General features: G+C 39.9%; 2 protein-coding genes across 2 annotated transcripts in view; one reads left to right on the forward strand and one right to left on the reverse strand.

Moving 5' to 3' along the window:
- TAF3 (TATA-box binding protein associated factor 3) overlaps positions 1-19,837 on the forward strand; it is a 169,677-nt gene extending 149,840 nt beyond the window's left edge. The window contains exons 5-7 of the mRNA XM_084869257.1: positions 14,511-14,766; positions 17,569-17,675; positions 18,635-19,837. Coding sequence (XP_084725383.1) covers positions 14,511-14,766; positions 17,569-17,675; positions 18,635-18,749 — 478 coding nt within the window. The 3' untranslated portion in view covers positions 18,750-19,837. The remainder of the gene's footprint in view (positions 1-14,510; positions 14,767-17,568; positions 17,676-18,634) is intronic.
- LOC311619116 (non-histone chromosomal protein HMG-14-like) lies at positions 825-1,398 on the reverse strand. The gene has a single exon (XM_084877118.1). The coding sequence runs from the start codon at positions 1,261-1,263 to the stop codon at positions 991-993; it is 273 nt and encodes a 90-aa protein (XP_084733244.1). The 5' UTR covers positions 1,264-1,398; the 3' UTR covers positions 825-990.
- Positions 19,838-23,473: the final 3,636 nt, after the last annotated feature.

Raw genomic sequence — 23,473 nt, forward strand, 5'->3', positions numbered from 1 at the left:
CAGGCTTTATAGATGAGGGAGAAATCTAAGAAAAATAGAAAGAAAATGAAAGGGGATTGGAAAAGAGTCAGGTAAGGCAAATAATATTCATTATGTGTCCAGTATAGCTTAAAACAATTTAAAAGCATTTTCAGACAAAAATTAGGATGAAATCTTTTTTTTTCTTTCATAATTGAGATTTTATTTTTTTGACAATCAGTACACTGACATTTCAATTTGTACACAATTCTTAACATACGTTCCAAAAATGTAAAGTCATGTAATTGTGATTCTTCTCTAAACAGTTATTCCAGTGACTTTCCAGCTTAAAATTTAGAGGCTAACTTTCCTTAATAGAGTATCAAGTACCAATATCTTCAAATGTTGATACGCTGTTACATCAAAGTCCCACTAATTCACAATTTAATATCATATATACTACATAATCAGATTTTCAATCTCTCACAGCACATTGACAAAGTTACTAGGAAAACTGGACTACCACACCAAAGATGTTACAGATGCACAAAATTCTGACAGGGAGAGCCAAGATCAAGGAGTGGTTTTCTTTAGGAAATGAGCCTACCAAAAACATGGAAATAGAAGTAATTTAAAATGTTCAAGACATAGCAAACGCATGACTGACTCCAAATCGCCATTTAGTATGCTTTGTATTATAGGATATAAAAACTACCCCCATCTATGGAATGTTAAGCTGACACCCAAGACAATCAAAGTCTCCCATATTCAATATCCCACTATTTTCTGGTTGTACCAACAAATAAACAACCAGCAAATGATTTCACCTCTTAAAAAAAAGCATTTACGCTTTAAAAAAATGGGGTGAGGTGGAATTCCCTCCTTAAAAATGTTTCTAGAGCTACTAAAAAACTTGCATTTACAAAATTGTTGATAAAAATATTCCTCTGGATTGTACAAGAAGGGAGACAGGGACCACTGATAAGACATGGTATATGACATTAATCAGACTTGGCTTCTTTTTCTCCTGCTTCATCTGAGGTTGGACTCCTTGTTTTTAGTTTCTCCGTTTTCCGCAGGTACATCTTCTTTAGGCTCCTGGTCAGCCACTTCGGCCTGCTTTCCCTTAGCTCCCCTTTTCCCTTTCGTTTGCACCTTTTTGTCCACAGACTTATCCTTTCCCGCCGCCTTCTTGGGCTTCGCCTCCACTTTCGCAGGGCGAGGGCTTGGCTGACAACCTGGCGACCTCCTCTTTGACTCCTCCTTGGCCGCCCCCTCCGCAGAGCTGAGCTTCCTCTTGGGCATCGTGGCGCGGCGCGTGTGCTGGGTGCCTCAGGGCCGCGGCGCGCCTAGTGGTTGGGCTAACCTGGGCTGCCTGGCCGCTGCCGCATCTCCCGCCGCCCAGGCTGCTCGGACCCGCGATGGGGACAGTGAGAGAACCAGATCAAAATCTTTTTTTTTTTTAATATATATTTTATTGATTTTTTTACAGAGAGAAAGACAGAGGGATAGAGAGTTAGAAACATCGATGAGAGAATCATCGATCAGCTGCCTCCTGCAACCTCCCCCGGGGATGTGCCCGCAACCAAGGTACATGCCCTTGACCGGAATCGAACCCGGGACCTTTCAGTCCGCAGGCCGACGCTCTATCCACTGAGCCAAACCTGTTTCAGCATAGGATGAAATCTTCATTACATGCTTATACCTTGCATTGGTGTGGTAATTATTCTTGCTCTGGGAATCAATGGATGGATGAGGAATTAGAATCCATGCTAGTAAACAGAAAGCTCAGTGGTCTTGGAACCAATTAAGAAGTAGTGTGGGAGGAAGGCAGGCAGAAAGGAAAGAATAGGGGAAGGAAAGAATAGCCCATTTTTGAAACATTTTAAAATAGACAAAAATACTTAAAAGTCATATATTTTTATATTAGTAAAAGCATTCTCTGCAATATTAGACATATGCTTATTAAAATTGATGAATATGTGATCAGATACTGTGTTTAATACTGCAAATAAGCCCTAACTGGTTTGGCTCAGTGGAGTGTCAGCCTGCAGACTGAAGGGTCCCACCAAGTTAAGATTCCAGTCAAGGACATGTACCTTGGTTGCAGGCACATCCCCAGTAGGGGGTGTGCAGGAGGCAGTTGATTGATGTTTCTCAATGATGTTTCTAACTCTATTCCTCTCCCTTCTTCTTTGTAAAACATCAATAAAAATATTTTTTTAAAATATTGCAAATAATTCAAAGACCATTAAGATACACACTGTACTTCTAAGAAATGTACTACCCAATGTGGATGATAGTGACAGATATGCACATAATTAGGGTACAGTGCAACCATGGATGTTATATTTCTTTGAAAAGACCCCAGACTCTGAACCAACCCTAATATCTAAAGGCTGTTCAAATTATCATTTCAATTATGTACAAAACGAGCACAGTTTTATTTGGTTCTCCTCACTTGACCCTTTTCTAATTGATCTCTGCTAGTGATGATACACTCAGTTTAGATATACTAATTGAGTAGGTTTTTTATTTAGCTTGGGACTTTTATTCCACAAGTTTAGAGCTAGGCTATGATCAACATTTGTCTGGAAGGCTTTAGCCAAATCTTCATATTTTCCCAGTAATTTATTAAATTATAACATGTTCGTACAGAAAAATGAACAAATTATAAATGTACAACTCAACCCATTTGAAAATTCCAACAACATGTAAGATGTACAACACTTGTGACAAGTGTTTTTAATTTATTCTTTGGTTGTTGTCGTTAATTATAGATAAACCAAAAGGGAAAAAACGCATATAGAGCCAATTTCTGGGCATTTGTGGTGTATTTTTAAAAAACTTTTTCTAAATACATATTCACACATTCTTACTTGCTTTTGCTTTTTCCTTACAAAATTGGACCCTATTATATGTACTATCCATAACCATTTTGGGACATATATATGTGTATATATTTGATGTGTGTGTGTGTGTGTGTGTGTGTGTGTGTGTGTATTATCTCTTCAAATGACAACATAGTATTTTCTTAATTCTCATATTTTGGGATATTTAAAATAATTATAGTTATTCTAATTTTTGGGGTTCTTGCAATTGTAAACAATACTACAAATAATGTTCTTTAGCCCTGGCCAGTGTGGCTCTGCTGATTGGAGTGTCTTCTCTTCCATCAAAAGGTTCAATTTCCAATCAGGGCATATACCTAGGTTATGAGTTTGATCTCAGTCAGAGAGTGTACGGGAGGCAATCGATCAGTGTTTCTTCTCACATCAATGTTTCTTCTCTCTCTCTTTCCCTCTCCCTACCTCTCTCTCTAAAAAATCAATTTCAAAAAATCCTCTAGATTAATAAATAAAGTTTTTTACCCTGTATCTTTGCATAGCTATCTATTTTCTCAGGATAGATTTCTAGATGGGAAATTGCCGGTTAAAACATTTTTTTAAATATATTTTATTGATATTTTTAACAGAAGAAGGGAGAGGGATGGAGTTAGAAACATTGATGAGAGGGAAACATCGATCAGCTGCCTCCTGTACACTCCCTACTGGGTATGTGCCCGCAACCAAGGTACATGCCCTTGACCAAAATCAAACCTGGGACCCTTGAATCCGAAAGCTGATGCTCCATCCACTGAGCTAAATCTATTAAAGCAAAACTGAACATTTTAAAGGTCTTGGTAATCATTCAGAAATACTGTGCCAAACACTCCTCCCATAACCCCATCTTGACATGCACTAGGTGTTTTCATACCAAAAAAGGTATTTTCTTGTTGTTTTCATGTTCATGTCTTTGATTACCATGAACATTGAACAGGTTTGTTTTTTTTGTTTGTTTTTTTACTGTATAAATCTTTATTGTTCATATTATTACAAATATTCCTCATTTCCCCTCTTCCCCTCCGTTGCTCCCCTCCACCAGGTTCCCACCCCACCCTCTGCCCTTTCCCCACTCCCCTTGTCCTCATCCATAGGTGCACAGTTTATGTTTAGTCTCTTCCCACACCCCCCACTCCCCTTTTCCCCGAGAATCGTCAGTTCACTCCCCTTCCATACCTCTGATTCTATCATATTCAACAGTTAATATTGTTCATCAAGTTTTTTTTAAAATATATTTTATTGATTTTTCACAGAGAGGAAGGGAGAGAGATAGAGAGTTAGAAACATCGATGAGAGAGAACCATCGATCAGTTGCCTCCTGCACACCCCCTACTGGGGGTGTGCCCGCAACCAAGGTACGTGCCCTTGACCGGAATCAAACCCGGGACCTTTCAGTCCGCAGACTGACGCTCCACCACTGAGCTAAACCAGTTTCGGCTTGTTCATCAAGTTTTTTAATTCCCTTGCTTTTTAGATTCACTTGTTGATAGTTACATATTTGTTGTTCATACTTTTTATCTTTATTTTCTTCCTCTTCCTAAAGAACCCCCTTCAGCAATTCATATAATTCTGGTTTGGCGGTGATGAACTCCTTTTGCTTTTTTTTATTAGTGAAGCTCTTTATCTGGCCTTCGATTCTGAGTGATAGCTTTGCTGGGTAGAATATTTTTGGCTGTAGCTTCTTGCTATTCATCACCTTGAATATTTCTTGCCATTCCCGTCTGGCCTGCATGGTTTCTGTTGAGAATTAATATTCTCTCTTTGTCTTTTGCTCTTGGAATTTTAATAATGATGTGTCTCGGTGTGGTCCTCTTTGGATTCCTTTTGTTTGGGGTTCTGTGCGCTTCCTGGACTTGTAAGTCTAATTCTATAACCAGGTGGGGGAAGTTTTCTGTCACTATTTCTTCCAGTATGTTTTCGATATCTTGCTCTCTCTCTTATTCTGGGACCCCCATAATTCTGATGTTGGTTCGCTTAAAGTTGTCCCAGAGGTTTCTTACATTATCTTCAACTTTCTGGATTCTCTTGTCTTCTTGCTTCTGTGGAGGAGTGTCTTCTGGATCTTTATGTTCCAAATCTTTGACTTGATTCTTGCGATCTTCCATTCTGTTTTTAGGACTCTGTATAATATTTTTTATTTCAGACAATGTATTCTTTATTTCTAGTTGATCCCTTATTATTTCTTGTTGATCCATTATTATTTCTAGTTGATCCCTTTTCATATCCTCATAGGTCTCGTTTATTTTATCGGCCTTTTCTAGGAAATTCTTGAAAAACCTTATAAGCGTGGTTTTGAACTCTATATCTAGTGGCTTCTTTTCCTCCATTTCTTTGTTTGTGATCTGTTTCCTTGTCTCGGCTGCATTTTCGCAGCTTCCCTGAGTTGGTAGTCTTAAAAGTGTGTTCAGCTTGGATGGGGCGGAGTTTCAGGGTGGAGCCTACAGCCTTGACTTCTGTCCTATGAGTCTCCTGAGTCTCAGTATTCCTCAGGGTCCTTCGATACTTGCTGCAAGCACCTCTGAGAGAAAGGTGCCCTAGAGTTTCGCCCGCTATTAAACAGTCTAGGCTCTCCCCCAATGAGCCAGGAACTGGGGTTCAGTTCAGTTGGAAGTGGGATTCAGAGCAGTCTGGAGCTTTTGTCTCCTTCCCGCTAGGGCAATCCAGCAGCACAGTCAACAGTCCCGTCTCTGAGCGAAATGTGCTCGCCTCCGGGACTGCTTTCTCCGCTCCCCTAAGATTCCGCCTTACAGCCCAGGCTCCCTCCTTATGTGTCTGGGTCCCCAGGCTCTCGCCCAGAACTGGGGTTCAGGCTGTCGGAACTGGAGTTCAGCACAGTCCAGAGCTTTTTTCTCCTTCTCACTAGGGAACGTCAACCAGGCACTCAGCCTCCCCCTCCTCTCCTTCTCCGTCCTCTCTGCACGCGCAATGTGTCTCCGTACCTTAGGCTTTTACAGCTCCTCTGATTTTCCTTCTGGTTTTCTCTTTCCTTCTCGTTTTAGAATTTCCAGTCAGTCGACTTTCCTGTAGTTCTGGGTAATGTCCATTTTGTATTTTAGTTGTATTTTATTGAAATTGTTGTGTGAGGCTGCAGTTAAGTGTTTACCTATGCCGCCATCTTGGTTTTCGAATGTTAGCTCAGGTTTTTTTTGTGTGTTTTTTTTATCTATTCGATGTCTGTGGGGTTTTTTATTCTGTATTACCTGTTTGTGTTCTTTACTGGGGTTCTAATAAGAATTAAAGTTATAGCCTGGTACTGGCACAAGAACAGACAAATAGATCAATGGAATAGAATTGAGAACCCAGATATCAACCCAAATCACTATGCTCAATTAATATTTGACAAAGGAGGCACAAATATACAATGGAGTCAAGACAGTCTCTTCAATAAATGGTGTTGGGAAAATTGGACAGACACATGCAAAAGAATGAAACTAGATCACCAACTTACACCATTCACAAGGATAAACTCAAAATGGATACAGGACTTAAACATCAGACGGGAAACCATAAAAATACTAGAAGCATCCACAGGTAGCAAAATCTCAGACGTATGCCAAAATAACTTCTTCACTGATACTGCCCCTAGGGCAATGGAAGCTAAAGAGAAAATAAACAAATGGGACTACTTCAAAATAAAAAGCTTTTTTACAGCAAAAGAAACCATCAATAAAACAACAAGAAAGCCCACGGTGTGGGAGATCATATTTGCAAATATTACCACTGATAAAGGTTTAATCTCCAACATTTACAGACAGCTTATACAACTAAATAAAAGGAAGATGAATGATCCAATTAAAAAATGGGCAATGGACCTAAACAGAATATTTTCAAAAGAAGACAGAAGGAAGGCCAAAAGGCACATGAAAACATGCTCAAAGTCACTAATTATCCGAGAGGTGCAAATCAAAACAACAATGCGGTACCATCTCACACCTGTCAGAATGGCCAACATCAACAAATCAACAAACGACAAGTGTTGGCGAGGTTGCGGAGAAAAAGGAACCCTCGTGCACTGCTGGTGGGAATGCAGACTGGTGCAACCACTGTGGAGAACAGTGTGGAGTTTCCTCAAAAAACTGAAAATGGAACTCCCATTTGACCCAGTAATCCCACTTCTAGGAATATATCCCAAGAAACTAGAAACACCAATCAGAAAGGATATATGCACCCCTATGTTCATAGCAGCACAATCTACAATAGCCAGAATTTGGAAACAGCCTAGGTGCCCGTCAGCAGATGATTGGATCCAAAAACTATGGTACATCTACACAATGGAATACTATGCTGCCATAAAGAAGAAGGAATTCTCATCATTTGCAGCAACCTGGATGGAATTGGAGAACATCATGCTGAGTGAAATAAGCCAATCAACGAAAGAGAAACACCACATGACCTCACACATCGGTGGATGATAAAGATCTTTATAAACTGATGAACCAAGAGACAGATATAGAGAAAGTAAAGCAACAGGCAGACTGTCAAATTACAGTGGGGAGGGTAGGGATATCAGGGGGAGATAATAGATCAACCGAAGGACTTGTATAAATGCATATAAGTACAACCAATGGACATAAAACTATGGGGAGGGAGGGGATGTGTGGGAGGGAGGGAGGGGGGCAATAAAAAAAAATCAAGAAAATATGTAAAAAATAAATAAATAAATAAATAAATAAATTTAAAAATAAAATAAAATAAAATGGAAAAAAAAAAGAATTAAAGTTATTAGTTTTTTTGTTTTTGATTTGAAAGAAATCTATATAATAAAACCATAATATGCAAATTGACCAAACAGCGGAACATCTGGTCACTATGATGCGCACTGATCACCAGGGGGCAGGTGCTCAATGCAGAGAGGGAGGCAACCAGTGGTGGCGGCGATTGAGGATAGGGACCGGTGGCGGTTGTGATCAGGGGGAAGGGCTGGCCAGTGGGCAGTGCCAGGTTGCTAGCCAAGGCAGTGCCAGCAGGGGCCCCCTGATCACTCCATCTGCCTGTCACCCTGCAGAGGGAGGCAACCGGTGGGGGGGGGGGGGGGGGGCAGGCTGTGAATAGCACCAGGCCACCAGCCATGGCCCTAATCACCAGCCAGGCCTAGGGCCCCTACCCTATACATTGGAAACAGTCTCTTAGGTTTAAAAATAAAAATCTGGCAAGGCTACTCTAACACTGAAAAAAAACAGGATGATGCAGCGATTACATGAATGGACTCTGGCTTGCACATTTTGTGATCAGCCCTGATTCTGACACTTAAAACTGTGTGATAAAGCCAATTACTTAACTTCTCTCTGTTTCAGTTTTCCACCCGTAAGATGGGGAAAATGATACTACTGCCTCAGAAGGATCATGTTATACACTCCTTTTTATAATCAGAGCAAAAAAATGTAGCTGCCCATACAATAAATAGCAAGATGCCTTCCTCCTGTATAAAAAGTATGTTCATTGATCCATGCAGTATCCGGATTACCAGAGGGATGTCCGACTGCAAGTTTAGGCCCAACATCCCCCAAGGGGTCCCAGATAAGCTGTCTGTAAATGTTGGAGATTAAACATTTATCAGTGGTATTATTTGCAAATATGTTCTCCCACACCATGGGTTTTCTTGTTGTTTTGTTGATGGTTTCTTTTGCTGTAAAAAAGCTTTTTATTTTGATGTAGTCCCATTTGTTTATTTTCTCTTTAGCTTCCATTGCCCTAGGGGCAGTATCAGTGAAGAAGTTCTTTTGGCATACGTCTGAGATTTTGCTGCCTGTGGATGCTTCTAGTATTTTTATGGTTTCCCGTCTGATGTTTAAGTCCTGTATCCATTTTGAGTTTATTTTTGTGAATGGTGTAAGTTGGTGATCTAGTTTCATTCTTTTGCATGTGTCTGTCCAATTTTCCCAACACCATTTATTGAAGAAACTGTCTTGACTCCATTGTATATTCGTGCCTCCTTTGTCAAATATTAATTGAGCATAGTGATTTGGGTTGATATCTGGGTTCTATTCCACTGTTTTCTAAATTCATCATTGCTGTTGAGAAGTCAACTGTAATATGTTTCTTCTTTGAAAGTACTTGTTCTTAGAGTGTAAGCCCACAAACTGAAGAGTCCTGGATTCAATTTCTGCCAAGGGCATGTACCTCAGTTGCAGGCTCAATACCTGGTCCTGATTGAGGCAATATGCAGGAGGCAACCAATAAAGATGTGTTTCTCTCACATCTATGTTTCTCTCTCCATCTCTCCCCTTCCCTTCCACTCTCTCTAAAACTCAATGGAAAATATATCCTGGGGTGAAGATTAACAAAAAGAAAAAAGAAAGCAAGTAATTGTTCTATTTTTCCCCTCTGGCTGCTTTTCAGACTTTTCTTTTTGTGATTTATAGTTTCACTGTGATATGTCTACAATAGGCCCACGGGTTACGTCAGAGATCTATCTGTTCCTACGTCGTGACTTATCACGATTTTCACCATAAGCACTTACGTCACTCACATGGAGCACATACACTACAGTAATGAAGTGAAACAGTAAAAAAAAAAAAAAAAATTAACAATTCCTGACCTTTACTTGTGATAAATAATAATAAAATTAAAAAAAACACCATAAAGCACATACATATGTACATATGTCAAAATGACTGAACTTTCTTTTATAAATAAATGGGAGATAGCAATGTGACCAGGAAAGGAAACAACGTATGTCAAGTCCCACATAGCCCAAGAACTGCCTGTATTTATCTTACCTGGGGTTTATTAGGCTTCTTAAGTCTATGGATTGGTATGTTGCATCAGTTCTGTAAAAGTCTAAATATTCTTTGTTAACATTTTGCCTTTGCCCCTTTCTCTCTAGCATTATGATTAAATTTATACTAATTAGACTTTTTAATTGTACTTTTTAATTCTCTTTGCCTCTCAAGGCTAAGTTCTACATTATTTCTTCTGTCTTACTATTCAGTTTCTAATTCTCCCATCCATTGAGTTTTACACTTCATTTACTACATTTGTCATTTCTATAAAGTCTGTTCTTTTCAAATCTACTAGGTCACCCTTTTAGCCCCCTATTACCTGCCAATAATTTCAATCTTTGCCTTTTATTTTTTAAGCATTGTAAGTAGAGTGGTTTTGTAGTTGATAGTTCTAGTATCTATGATCATTATGAGTCTCTTTATATTGGCTATTATTTTTTCTGCTTCTCCCTGAGGCTGCCTTGCCTCTTTCTATGTCTGGTTATCTTTCATTATCTACACTTTTTTTCTAAAATAATTATCTGTGTTAATAATATTAATAATACTTCCTCTCAGGATGATTTGTGCTGGATACCTGGGCACATTATGAGTCCAAATGACTTGAAATATTACATGGAGTGCCCTGGTCCACCAGAGCTGAGAATTCATAAGATTCTCATTCATCCTTTCCTAATGGGTGTAGCCTGTTGGGAGTCCTTAATGTGGGGAAGAGTTCTCTTAGACTTTACACTTTGGCAGTCCCTGGGCTTTGGAACCTATCCTCTTTATCAAAACCAAAGATCAGATTTGTTTTATGAGCAAATACCCTCAGGCAAAACATCTGTGTTCTACTTACCTCTGAGTTCCTGCATTTTCTTTAGTTTTGTTTCCAGAACCCATGTTTTAAACGATTCTAGGAAATTGCCTCCACAAATAGTGTGTTTTAAATTTTTAGCCTAACCATAAAAATAAAGAGTGCTTGCACTATAGATATAAATGCAATAAATATAATAACATAAATATAGTAATAACTTTGGACTCTCATCCTTTCTAATAAAAGGGTAATATGCAAATTAACTATCACTTCCACAAAAGTAGTGGCACCCATAGCCACAAGATGGTGGTGCCCAGTCCTCTCAGCCCTGCCAGAGTCCCTCAGTCCTGGGGTGGGGGCAGTTAGCAGCCGCTGAGCAGCCTAGTGGAATGCTTGCTTCATCGTCGCGATGACAAGGAAAAGTGTTCCACCCCGACTGCAGAGGTCTGGGGGGTAAGGGGGGCACTTGTGTCATCGCCCAGCAGCGAGGCAGGCATTCCACGCCTGGCCACGGAGGGGCCTCTGGGCAGACTGGGGCGCGGATGGGCCCCTGGGCAGCGGGCGCGGAGCGGCCAGGCCTGGCAGAGAGCTGCTGGTGTACAGATTCGTGTGCTACTAGTCTTATATGTAAGGCAACAGTCATTCAGTAAGCATCAAGAGTCAGTGGTGTGTTAGTTAAGATCACAGGTTCTGAAATTAGACTGCCTGAGTTTAAATTTTGGCTCTGTCACACAGTAGTCCACTAATCTCTCTGTGCCTAGATTTCTGCTTCTGCAAGAGGAAAGTTATGGCAGTGTTTATCTCATTTGGTTGTTATGAGGATCAAGCGAGATAAGGCAAGTAAACATTTAGCCTAGTTCCTCGTATGCAGTTGGCTTTCAAGTGCTTAGAACAGTTGGGTACTTAGTAAGTGTTCAATAAATATCCACTATTATTTATGTTACCCATTTATTGAATGTCTCCTACACAAACAGTGCATGTTAAATTTTCTGATCTTTGACTATATTCAAGTTTGAAAGGTATCACATACTTGCATGAAACAAGTGGAGATCAATTAAACAGCATTAGTTATTTGCTTCCATAATGATGGCATTTTTTGAAATACTTTATCGTCTTAAAATCTTCTGATCAGATAGCAAAAAATCATGCTTTTTAGTGGAGGTGGTATGAGAAAATGGAACTATGCAGACTGATAATGGTAGTACTGGGGGTTGTCATGCATAAGAACCATGAGTATATTGCTGGTGCTAACACATTTGTACATAGTGTTTGACATGTTTCTCTAAGTTCAGGTTCTCACCAAAACTCTCAGAAGCAGCTATATTTTCACTTTGTTGATCAGAAAAGCAAGGCCTAGATAATTGGGGAACAGTAGGAAGAGATAATATGGTGCAGTTATTTTAGAGTATAGCTTGGGATTCCTAGTCAAGGTAAAAGGTGCATACTCTGTGACCCAGTAGCTTTATCTAGGACTGTAGCCTTGGGAAATTCTTGAATGTATTTAGAGTTAGCATATAAACATGTACAAGGCAATATGGACTACACTCAGTAGGGCAATGAGCAAAAGTCCTTTGACTTACCCATGCCATGGAATATCATTTAACAAGTACAATAAGTAATATTGATCATATGTATCAACATGGATAAATCAAGAGACTTAAAACTAAGTGTGCGACTAATAGATAAACTTGGAGATCTAAGGCACAGCATAGCAATTATCTTCAACACTACTGGATTATACACATCAGAATTGCTGATGTTGTAGAAGACCAAAGAAACCCAAGCAAGACTTAAAGAAATGGAGGTATACAGTTTTATTACACCACCAGTCTCAGAGGAATTGCCTCCAAAGTCTGAGCCAACTAATATGGTGGAAGCTCTTCTTTTATCCCCTTTGGTTTCTTTGTCCTCCAAATATGGGTGGGACTTCTGGACCTTTCATTGGCTTTGCAAAGAACCCCTGTGTTGGGATGGGGCCTTGAGGCCATATCTAAGGGTCTGCCCTGGTGCCAGTGCTGATAACCTCCTTTGGGGGTTGTTCATTGTTCATGGTTTATGGCCTCTGTAAAATGGGAGTAGTACTTTAGATAGACAGGTCTTGCAAGACCAGATTGTGGAAAAAGGGGCAGTGACTTAATTATAGGTTATCAAGAATGTATATTAGGTTACTGGCACAGATTCAGATTGCTAGTGCCCCCCAAACATCAGGATTACATTAGAACTATTAGCCTTTTAGCCTTCTCACTAAGACTAGATCTTAATTGTTCTGAACACAAAAAGAAATGATAATTATGTGGCATAGTAAAGGTGTTAGCTAATACCACTAATGCCACTGTACTAATCATATTACATTATACAAATATATCAAATCAACACATTGTACACCTCCTACTTACACAATGTTACGTGTCATTTATATCTCACAAAAGCCAGTTACAAGAAATATAGTTTGATATTGTTTTTACAAAAACAGATCTGCCAGCTTGAGGAGAGTGTTTACTTCTGGAGGAGCGAGGGAGAGAGACCTGAAGCAAATATTGCAGAGGGCTAGCCTCTAGTCTGTTACCTAAACTGTCTATTTTCTCTGCACTTGAAATGATTTATATCTTTTTTCAAGTAAAAGAACTTGTAAAAAGGAAAAAAGAACGAAGCTGTGGAATCAAAAGGCCAGGGTTCAAAGCCTGCCACCCATTTACCCAGTTCCTTTCTATCTTTAATCCTATTTCCTCATCTATAAAATGGGATCACTATAACTTCTTTGAAGTTGTTGTGAGGACTAGATGAGATTAGCCTACCTAATAAAAGAGTAATATGCAAATTGATCATGCCTCCATCATGCCCACCAGCCACACCCACCAGCCAATCAGAACAAGTATGCAAATAAACCCAACCAAGATGGCTATAGCCACAGAGGAAGGAGTCTTGGGTTTCTCTGACAATGGAAGACGCCAAGCTTTCTGCCTGCCCTAGCTAGCCTAAGCCTTCACTTAAGGCTATAAAGTTTCAATTATAGAAGGTAAACAAATCCAAATAGAAATGGCGGCAGCCACGGAGCAAGCAGAAGGCTTGGCTCCGCTCCAGGCTACAAAGTTTCCATTGTAGAAGGTAAATAAATTCCAGATACCAGGGCCTCCACTTGGGTCACCAGAGGGTGTGGCTGGCCTGCAAACCATCACAGGCCCCTCACTCAGGCCGCCCCATTTCCCAAGGAAACCCCCACTTTGATCTGGGACACCCTTCAGGGCAAACCAGCTGGCCCCCACCCATGCACCAGGCCTCTACCCTACCTAATAAAAGAGTAATATGCAGATTGACCATCACTCCAACACACAAGATGGCTGCCCCATGTGGTCAAAGATCCTGCCCCTAAGTGGACACAAGATGGCCAACACAAGATGGCCAGCAGGGGAGGGCAGTTAGGGGTTACCAGGCTGGCAAAGGAGGGAAGTTGGGGGCAAACAAGTTGGCAGGGGAGTGGTTAGGGGGTGATCAGGCTGGCAGGCAGAAGCAGTTAGTGGCAGTCAGGAAGGCAGGCAGGTGAGCAGTTGGGAGCCAGTAGTCCTGGATTGTGAGAGGGATGTCCAACTGCCCTCAAGGGGTCCCAGATTGGAGAGGGTGCAGGCTGGGCTGAGGGACACCCCCCCACCTCGTGTTCAAATTTGTGCACCGGGTGTCTAGTATATATATATATATATAAAGTGCCTAGTATAACATCTAACTTCTTATAGGCACTCAGTACATCATATTTTTAAATAACTTACCCAAGGTCTCATAGTTAGCTTGTGTCAGACCTAGAATTTGAATATAGATATCCTGACTCTGAGTCTAGTGTTCCTTCCACTGCATGAGTCCTGTGACAGATATTGTTAATGAAAGGACAGATCCTCATTGCACAGCTCTAGTTATTAGTTGGTAACATCTACAGGAAATGGGCTAGAACTGCTTTTCTCCCCCCATCGAACATATGTGACTCTTGAATAAGTTGAGAAGTGAGTGGGTGAAAGGCCTTCAACTCAGGTCTGTAGCTGTCTCTGGACTCTTCAGAAAAGTATTTTGCTACTAGAAGAAGAAAGTTACTTTGTAATAATGTTTTAAAAATATTTAGTTTGATTCAACTGTCCTGTTTTGACTTATCCTTTTCTCTTTTGTTGACAGTGTCATCAGCAAAGTGGTCCCAGCCCCCGAGGCTAAGCCAGTTCCGTCTCTTAATAGACCCAAGACCCCACCACCAGTGTCAGTCCCAGCCACTGTGCCAGTGCATGTCACTCCTGCCCCAGTGCCTTTGCCACTCCTTGCACAGTCCACCGCGTCCCCCGCTTTGATGCCGACCCCGTCCCCTGCCATCTCTGGAGCCGGAAGTTCAAAAGCCCCAGTGCGGAGTGTGGTAACGGAGACCGTCAGCACTTACGTGGTATGCAGCATTTATTTTGCAGTGTTTTCTTTAAAGTTACTTAAAAGCTTACTCTTTTATCATGAAAATGTTTTCAATTAAAAAGCAATGTCATATGTATCATTATTGAATTTCAGAGGCAATTCTTTATGACTGGAAAGATATTTTCATTGCATTTTCAAGCTTTTGGCAGAAAAGTATTGTATTTCAGTGTTCGCATATTTAGTCTTCATAAATAATGTCAAAGCATTGTTCTTCTTTTTATTGTTTTAGAATATGATTATATACATATATACAACAATATCAGTGTATAAATATAGAGAATAATAGTGATATTTAAATCTCACACTGAACTTTTGATCAAGCAATTAAATTATTCACTTAAGAGTATAATTTATGTAATATATACAGATCTTATGGGCCAGCTGCTGTTACTAAGTAACAGCACTAATTATAGTATGTCATTGGCTAAGGTCCAGAATATACCAGACTTGGATAATAAATGAAAATGAACTCCCAGACCAAACAGCTCTCTGAGTACACAAGTTTGTCTTCAGATTGCAAAACTCACCTTGTTGAGTGAGTTCAGCAATGACATGGCTTTGACCACCAAATACTCTATATATAGACTGTGACTATAAGCCTAGTGATGGCTCGAATCTCTTCAAGAAGATATGATTGAAAAGTGGTGTGGTGGGATTCATGATAGTTGTTATAAATCATGCAAATACTATATTTTTAAGGCATTTTGGAAGGAAATTTCAATAAGTCATTACATGTTGGAGGCACTATAATGATTCAGAGGATAAAAATCTTGAAAGTATTGAGAGAGGATATAAAGACCTGAAAAATTAACAGAAAAGGATTAAGTTGGCTATTTAAGACAAAAAGGGAAATGTGATACAAAAATCTGTGATCATCAAATTGGTCCATTTGCCGAGCCAGCATGGCTCAGGAAGTCAAGGTTCAATTCCCAGTCAGGGCACATGCCCGGGTTGCAGGCTTAAACTTCCGTGGGGAGTGTGCAGAAGGCAGCCAATCAATGATTCTTGTCATTAATGTTTCTATTTCCCTTCCTCTCTGAAATCAAAAAAGTATACTTGTAAAAAATTGGTCCGTTCAAGGACCAATTGCTGTAGGTGTTTAATTGAAGCGCAAGGCAGGTTGATCAGAAAAGATTTTATGTTTGACCTCCATTTCATCTGTAATTAAGGGGTTTATGTTAGACGAGATTATCACTATAGTTTGTTCTAGCCCTAAAGTTTCTGGTTCTCCAGTGGACTTTTGAGGCTAACTCCTTGAAGATGGATCAGATTTACATAGACAATGTGGATGAAAAATGTCTCTCCTAAGAGACATTTTTTTAGACTGAGAACAAGAAGTGTGATTTGGAGGAAAGATAAGGCCATAGAGCAAAACAGCTGATTTTGTCGTTGCACAATAGTGTGACTTTTGGAACTGGCAGTTACCTTTCCGTAGCTGCAGTTTCCCCATTCTTAACCTATCCAAGGGTTGTTTTAAGATGGTTAGATGAAGCAGATGTTTGGAAGAACTTAGTGAGCTGTCAAGTGTTCAGTGTTAGTTGTGAGGGATAATATGGCAAATTCCTCTTGTAGCAACAGAGTTATGGCCTTCTAATTTCAAGAAAGGTCAACTAGCAGCAAGACTGGCCATGCATGGCAGCTGCAGGGCATAGGCTCTGGACTGGTCTTAACCCTAGACAGCTGGCATGTGGTAACTGGTGGCTCTCTCCCCTTGGAATTAGAAAGGGCTGAGTCAGAGATGTAGCTGCCCACAGCTTTCTTTAGGAAGCTTTCCTATGAACACGACTCTTTGTAGAGACTTTAAAACATGGCAGGCCTCAAATAGCACATCAGTGGACTGAAACAGCTATGTCCCCAATACACCCATTACACACAAAGAAAGCCCCCCACCTTTTTTTTTGCATACCTAGTCAGTGTTATAGTTAAAAGTGAAGGAAGGAACCATACTTTACAAAATAAACTGAATGAAATTATATGCTGTGTTATTGTAAAAGCGAGTATTTAGCTGTTGCTGTTTTTGAGTGACCATCATAGAATTGTTTCTTCCAAACTGGTTTGGTTAATGTTAAATTTGAGGAAGTGAAACAATTAGGGATGTGTCTTATTTAGAACTGGTAAGTTAAGTAAACTCCAAAGCACATCATCTTTGTAGAAAAATAATATTTAAATGTGTAGTTCTTTGGCTTCATGAGTTCCTTATTTCATTTGCCCTTTAGTGATTGTACTTTGCTGAAAATGTCATAAAGGGAATGGAAAGTTACTTAGTAACAACTCTTTTATATCCTTGATCTTATCAACTAGTTCAGGAGAAAGTTTAGCTAATAAGTAATAAGGTGATACATGCACTATTGGCTGTACATATGAATTCCATGCCTGTGAATGCGACTGAGGAAATACATATCGTTGAGCTCTATAGTTCAAAAGTATCAGTTGTTATTGCCATAAAGACTCTAATTATTATGAACTTCTGTGTTTACAGTATTTTTTTTAGATAAAGTTGACTATAGGCTATATTGTTCACAGAAGTTATTATAAAATGCTTTTTTTAATGATTTAAACAAAAGAGTTTAAAATATTCGTTAGAAATGATTCCAGAATGATGATGATTATGATTATGACTTTAATAACTTGTTAACCACTTTTCTTTTTTTAGTTTAATATGTCAGTGTATTAGGTTCACAGTATAAAGTAATCACTCTTATCCTGCCTTCTTTTTGGTTCTTTCCCCCCATTCCATCTCTGTTTACACACACCTCCTCAACCCCATTTAAAACCTCAGATCCGAGATGAATGGGGTAATCAGATCTGGATCTGTCCTGGATGTAACAAGCCTGACGATGGGAGTCCCATGATCGGCTGTGATGGCTGTGATGACTGGTACCACTGGTGAGTGCTCCAAGCATCAATGAGTGCCAGTCACTCCATGGAGGGGTGACACTGCAGAGTGGATTAGTGACTTTGGTCCATCTTGGATTGTCTCCCCTTCAAGTGCTATCCTCAGAATCATGTATAGGGCAAAAATCACTGAGTCAATAAAATGTAATTAGTTTTAAAAATCAAGTCTTTGGACTATTGTTATTCAACCTAAATTCTGAATATTTTGCTTAACTTAAATACCATTCTACTGGAAAAGAAAGGAGACATAGGGATCCCCCTTTCCTTTCCTTCTAGTAATTGTCTGCTAAGCTTCGTAGTACCATTGAGATAACCCCTTTGTAAACGTGTCATAAACTGCAGAAATAAAGGGACAGCTTATCTGTTTTTTTACTTCTCTACCACTGTTCCCCACTACCAAAGAAATGCTACCAAAATGTATGCAAATAATCTCATTTTATCTTTAAAATATCAGATATAAAAAGATAGAAATCCATTCAGTCACATGATATATGATAGGTATAAGATAAAAACAAAGCCATTGCTCAGGCCAAAACCAATTTGGCTCAGTGGATAGAGCGTCGGCCTGCGGACTGAAAGGTCCCAGGTTTGATTCTGGTCAAGGGCATGTATCTTGGTTGCGGGCGCGTCCCCAGGAGGGGGGTGTGCAGGAGGCAGCTGACGGATGTTTCTCTCTCATCCATAGTTGTAGCTGAAAGGAAAAATGGGCTAATTAATTTCTCCAGTAGTGCCTATAAAAGGGACATTATGTAATATCCTTTTGTCCAACAATAGTGCTACATAAATTAGAGTTCTATGGCTTGGATTCCTGGTGAATATACCATAGGCTTAAAATTTATTATTTAAAAGTATTTAAGAACATAAAAAGAAAGAGAGAGACTGTGTGTGTGTGTACATGTACATGTATATGTATAACTTCTTTATCCAAAACTCTTTTTCTTAACATGTAGGCCCTGTGTTGGAATAATGGCTGCACCACCAGAAGAAATGCAGTGGTTCTGTCCCAAGTGTGCCAACAAGAAGAAGGATAAGAAGCACAAAAAGAGGAAGCATCGTGCACACTGACGTCTCTGCAGCGCGGACCAGTGGCGTGGCCTCGAGGCTTCTTTCCTACCACTTCAGATGGGGATCCATGAATTCTGCTGTCCCATCTACCGCTAAGTTCCTGTGGATGAGGAATCTTGGGAGACCGAGGACCAGAGAACTGCAGCATCTGCTCTGGATGCTTCCCACTGGAACAGACTGGCCCATGGCCACATGATGGTGTGGCAGAAGGAAACTCAAGTACAGGTGTGGCACAGGGACTGCCGGGCCTTCATTTTTCTATTACCAGTGACAAGTATTAATAAAAGACCATAATCTTCCCTTCTGATTTTCTTTATTCTCTCCAAGGCCTTTTCATGAAGGTATTAGATGAGAAGATAATGTGTAAACCACCTTGGCTATAATTTAAGGATGATATCATTAGGCTGTATACAGTTTTCAACTTCTTTCCCTCTATAGTAAGATAATCATAATAACATAAATGAAAACTCCAGTTGGAGTATTGGTAAATATTTTTGTGATAAAAGTTTATGAAGCGTCCCCTCCCCCCATTTTTAGTATTAACATGTAAAATGTTCAGGCTTTTGTGAAATACCTTATATTTTTTAAGAAAAGGGTTTCTATCATGTCCTATTTGCTCTCATGCAAATTATTTTTGTTAACTCACATTTTCTGTCTTTGTTGCATTCTAACCCTTCTTTAGACTGCAGGTGTTCTTCTCACTGCTTATACATTTCATCAACTTGTATAAAAACTCTTCAGACTAGAAGATCTGCCCTCATGTAAATAATAAATATTTATGAAGCAGTTATTTTTTAAATTTTTATCGTGTTTAATTCTGGCTTTCTCTGTAATCCACTGTGATTTCAGCCATGTCTGTAATTACTGCTGTACATAAGCAAAGAAGGCTAGAAAACAGAGCCATAGTTGGAAGTTACGTACCATGAGCTGAACCTGCACAGTGCCCACAACACTGTGGGAAAGGGCCCTAGCAGTTAGAAGGAAAGCATGGCAACTTAGGCCTGTAGTTCATTATTTGAAATTGGTTTATTATCTGGTTTGTTTCTGTAAATTTCTTTGACTTTTATTAAAGGACATGTAGATTCCTCAAAAGTAAAAAAAAAAAAAAAAAAAAAAAAAATATTCTGTAGCATTTTGTGTTTATATTGTTTTATTTCTGCAAATCTGTTCATTAATATTGTGGTTTAAGGCTGTAATGAAGAATATTAAGAATTTTTAAAGAAAACGCATCAAATTTCAGGGTATCACAAAACTTTATTATATTACTATACTGCCCACTATTTATTATATGTTATAGATATCTGAGATATAAACCAAATATTTTATTTTTAATGTAAAACATCAAATTTTATTAACATATTTTAGCAACTTTGGAATAAATATGGACTTTTACTTGATTTTGAAATAATCCCAATTTGGGCCAGTGTAATGGATATCTTAAATGCTAGAATATGGGCATTGAGCCTAATACAAATATATTAATAGAAATTGTGATTTTTTTAATGCCAAGTAAATTGATATTAGTGTATGAATTAGTCATATTTTAAGACCTATTATGTGGTTAGAGAAATGAAGTTTTCTGCCATGAATGTTAAATTGCAAGTCAGTGCAAATGGAGTAGCCCTTTTAAGAGTACAGTATTTCATTGCCGTCCTTGTTCTAGAAGCCAACTTTTTTACCCCTACCAGAACAACAAAGCAAAGCATCTATGTTGAGATACATGTTTTTGTTTTATTAATTTGAGATCATTCTAAATACTTTATACAATATTTTCACATGCACAAATATGCCCGTTAGTGCTTTTTGGAAAGTGAAGAGGGGTGGGGAAGTGCAAAATAAAGATTGTTGGCTATTTCATAGTTTGCTTTTCCATTTTCTTTATTTAGGATTTAGTTCCTTGAGGCATGGTCAGTGGGTCTAAAGTTGCCACGTTTAAGTGAGCCGGTTTGAAATAAGAATGGAGGTGCCTATATTTAACTTTTCTCCCAATCCTACCGAGAGGCTTCAGCCCTTACTACATTGAAGGAATTTCAATCAGTTTGTCCCTTGCTATTTCATGGTTGCTTTCCTAAATCCAGTTCATGATTTTATAAATGGCCTTTGCAATAATAAAACCAAAGAATCATTTTCAGGGGGCTGGATAGCTCAAGGGATTAGTAATGGAATACAGAGCCTTTCACCTCTAGGTCAGTGAGTTGAATCCAGCCCAGGTCACTAGAGACCCAGAGTTGTTACCGTCTTCTGACTGTTCAGTGGCCTGTGTAAAATGGACCGGTGGTCTCAGTCTCCACTGGATGGCTGTCTGTGCACCAACTGAAGGAAGCTCAAGAAGCTGCAAAAAGAAATGTAGATTCAAAAATAAAATACCTGTGTTACAAAGCAGTGAAAAACTTGGGCATAGTCATTCTTCACAAAGTAGGAGAAAAAGAGTAGCTTACCAATGCCACAGGCATGACAGAGAATAGACAGGACTCACTTTCCTTAGTGAAGTCAAAACACGAATGAAAAGGCCTGTATTGGATGAGGGGAGAACGGTATATTGTAAAAGATGATTTCATGAGGAGAAAAGTTTTAGGGGACCCAAGCACTAAGAAGAAAATGGGTTTTGGCTTTTGAGGGAGAAGGAAATCACAGAGCAGCAGCAACTTGAGGAACTACTGTGACTGAGAAAATTTGATGCAAAGGAATGGAAGTGTTTCCCTTTCGTCCAGGTGGCAGTAAACCTGCAGACTATTTTCATGTACACCAGCACCATCGCCTGACCTTAGCATCAATCCTTCATAAAGAGACATAGTTAGGGGGGAAACTGGCCTGGTTTCATGTACACCAGCACCATCACCTGACCTTAGCATCATAAAGAGACATAGTTAGGGGAAAAACTGGCCTGGCTGGTGATTTTATTGTAGGAGGTGGCATTTAAGAAACAGACACCCTCCCTCCCAGGAAAAAGAAACTCTTCTGGTGAGATAATCTGCCTCCCAACCCCTGTATAGCTGGCAAAACGTAATTTCTATGACTGACACCATGTTTCTCTTCTGAAGGTGTCTGCAGTTAAGTACAGTGAGGATCTTTATCCTCTAGCCGATTTGTGGTTCCAAATGTCCTGAAGAAAATCAGAAGTATCGGCATTCTTGCTTTGTCCGGCTTTTTTCAGAGATGAAATACAGTGTATTACTCTCTTGGATCACCTAAACCGCCTTTGTTCTTCTTTCATTAGGACGATTAAACAAAGACCTACTAACCAAATTAAAGTATAAAATGAACCCAGAGATATGGAAACCTTGCCAGGACTAATACTAATGAATGAAGTTCACTGAAGGCATGCTGGCTAACTTTTCAATACAAATGGTTCTATGGCCAAACTGTAGATCACAACAGTCTTTAGAAGTTGAAGTCTAAAGTAGATGAGTTGTCCAGACTTAGGAATGAAATAGACAATGTTCTAAATAATGTCTCTTTCCACAATAGTAGCAGTCATTCTGTTAGAAGACAATTTCTTTGAGAATGTTACATTAGTTGTAACCTAGAAAGTATAAAGTGATTATTAATCTATACATGCATGCCATTAAATGACACTGGAAATTTGATATTTAGATGAACTGAATAATTTATTCTTAATATCATCTATATATATAAAACCCTAATATGCAAATAGACCGAATGGCCAATCAATCGGTCACCATGACGTGCGCTGACCGCTAGGGGGCACGTGCAGAACATGGTGAGCATTGGCAGCAGGCGGCAGAGCGCGGAACATAGTGGGCATCAGCCACAGGATGGTGGAGCAGGTGAGCAGGGTTGCCAGACCAAGGTGTGGCACCAGTTGCTGTCATCCAGGTGAGCCTCTGGTGCTTACTGAAAATTCTTGCTCCCCACGCCACTATCCTGCCAGACACGCACACCTGCTGCCTTCGCCGGCCCCATTCGCACCCACTGCTGGCATCCAGTGCTGGACCCAATTGTTCTGCACCATCAGTGGGTGCAAGCAGTGGCTGCTGGCCCCAATGGCCCCTGAGGGCTACTCCACCTCCCCCAGCTCCTAAGGGGGGATTGGAGCAGCAGCCACCACTCACACCCACTGATGGTGCCGGCCCCAATTGCTCCATGCTGTCAGTTGGTATGAGCAGGGCCAGTGCTGTCTGCACATGGGAGCAACAGTGATGGGAGAGGAGCTGTTGGCAGACAGGGGACTGGGGGCCACAGCAGGAGGGGTGAGGGGAGGGTGGGCTGAGACCCACCCCTGTGCCCACTGCAGCCTCTCAGCCCACAGTTCTTTTCAAGGTGCATGAATTCATACACTGGGCCCCTACTTTAAACATAACATTTAGTTTACATAAAAGTTATTAAAACAACTGCTAGTTACTTTTTTTATCCTGGACAACTGGGTTTTTAGTTTTTAAAACTTTTTAAAAATACATTTTATTGATTTTTTTATAGAGAGGAAGGGAGAGGGTCAGAGAGTTAGAAACATCGATCAGCAGCCTCCTGCACACTCCCCACTGGGCATGTGCCCTCAACCAAGGTACATGCCCTTGACTGGAATCGAACCTGGGACCCCTGAGTCCGCAGACTGATGCTCTATCCACTGAGCCAAACCGGTTAGGGCAAAACTTTATATATATATATATATATATATATATATATATATATATATATATATTGATTTCAGAGAGGAAGGGAGAGATAGAAACATCAATGATGAGAGAGAATCATTGATCAGCTGC

Source organism: Pipistrellus hanaki, assembly GCF_964339955.1.
Source record: "Pipistrellus hanaki genome assembly, chromosome: 1".
NCBI classification, from domain to species: Eukaryota; Metazoa; Chordata; class Mammalia; order Chiroptera; family Vespertilionidae; genus Pipistrellus; species Pipistrellus hanaki.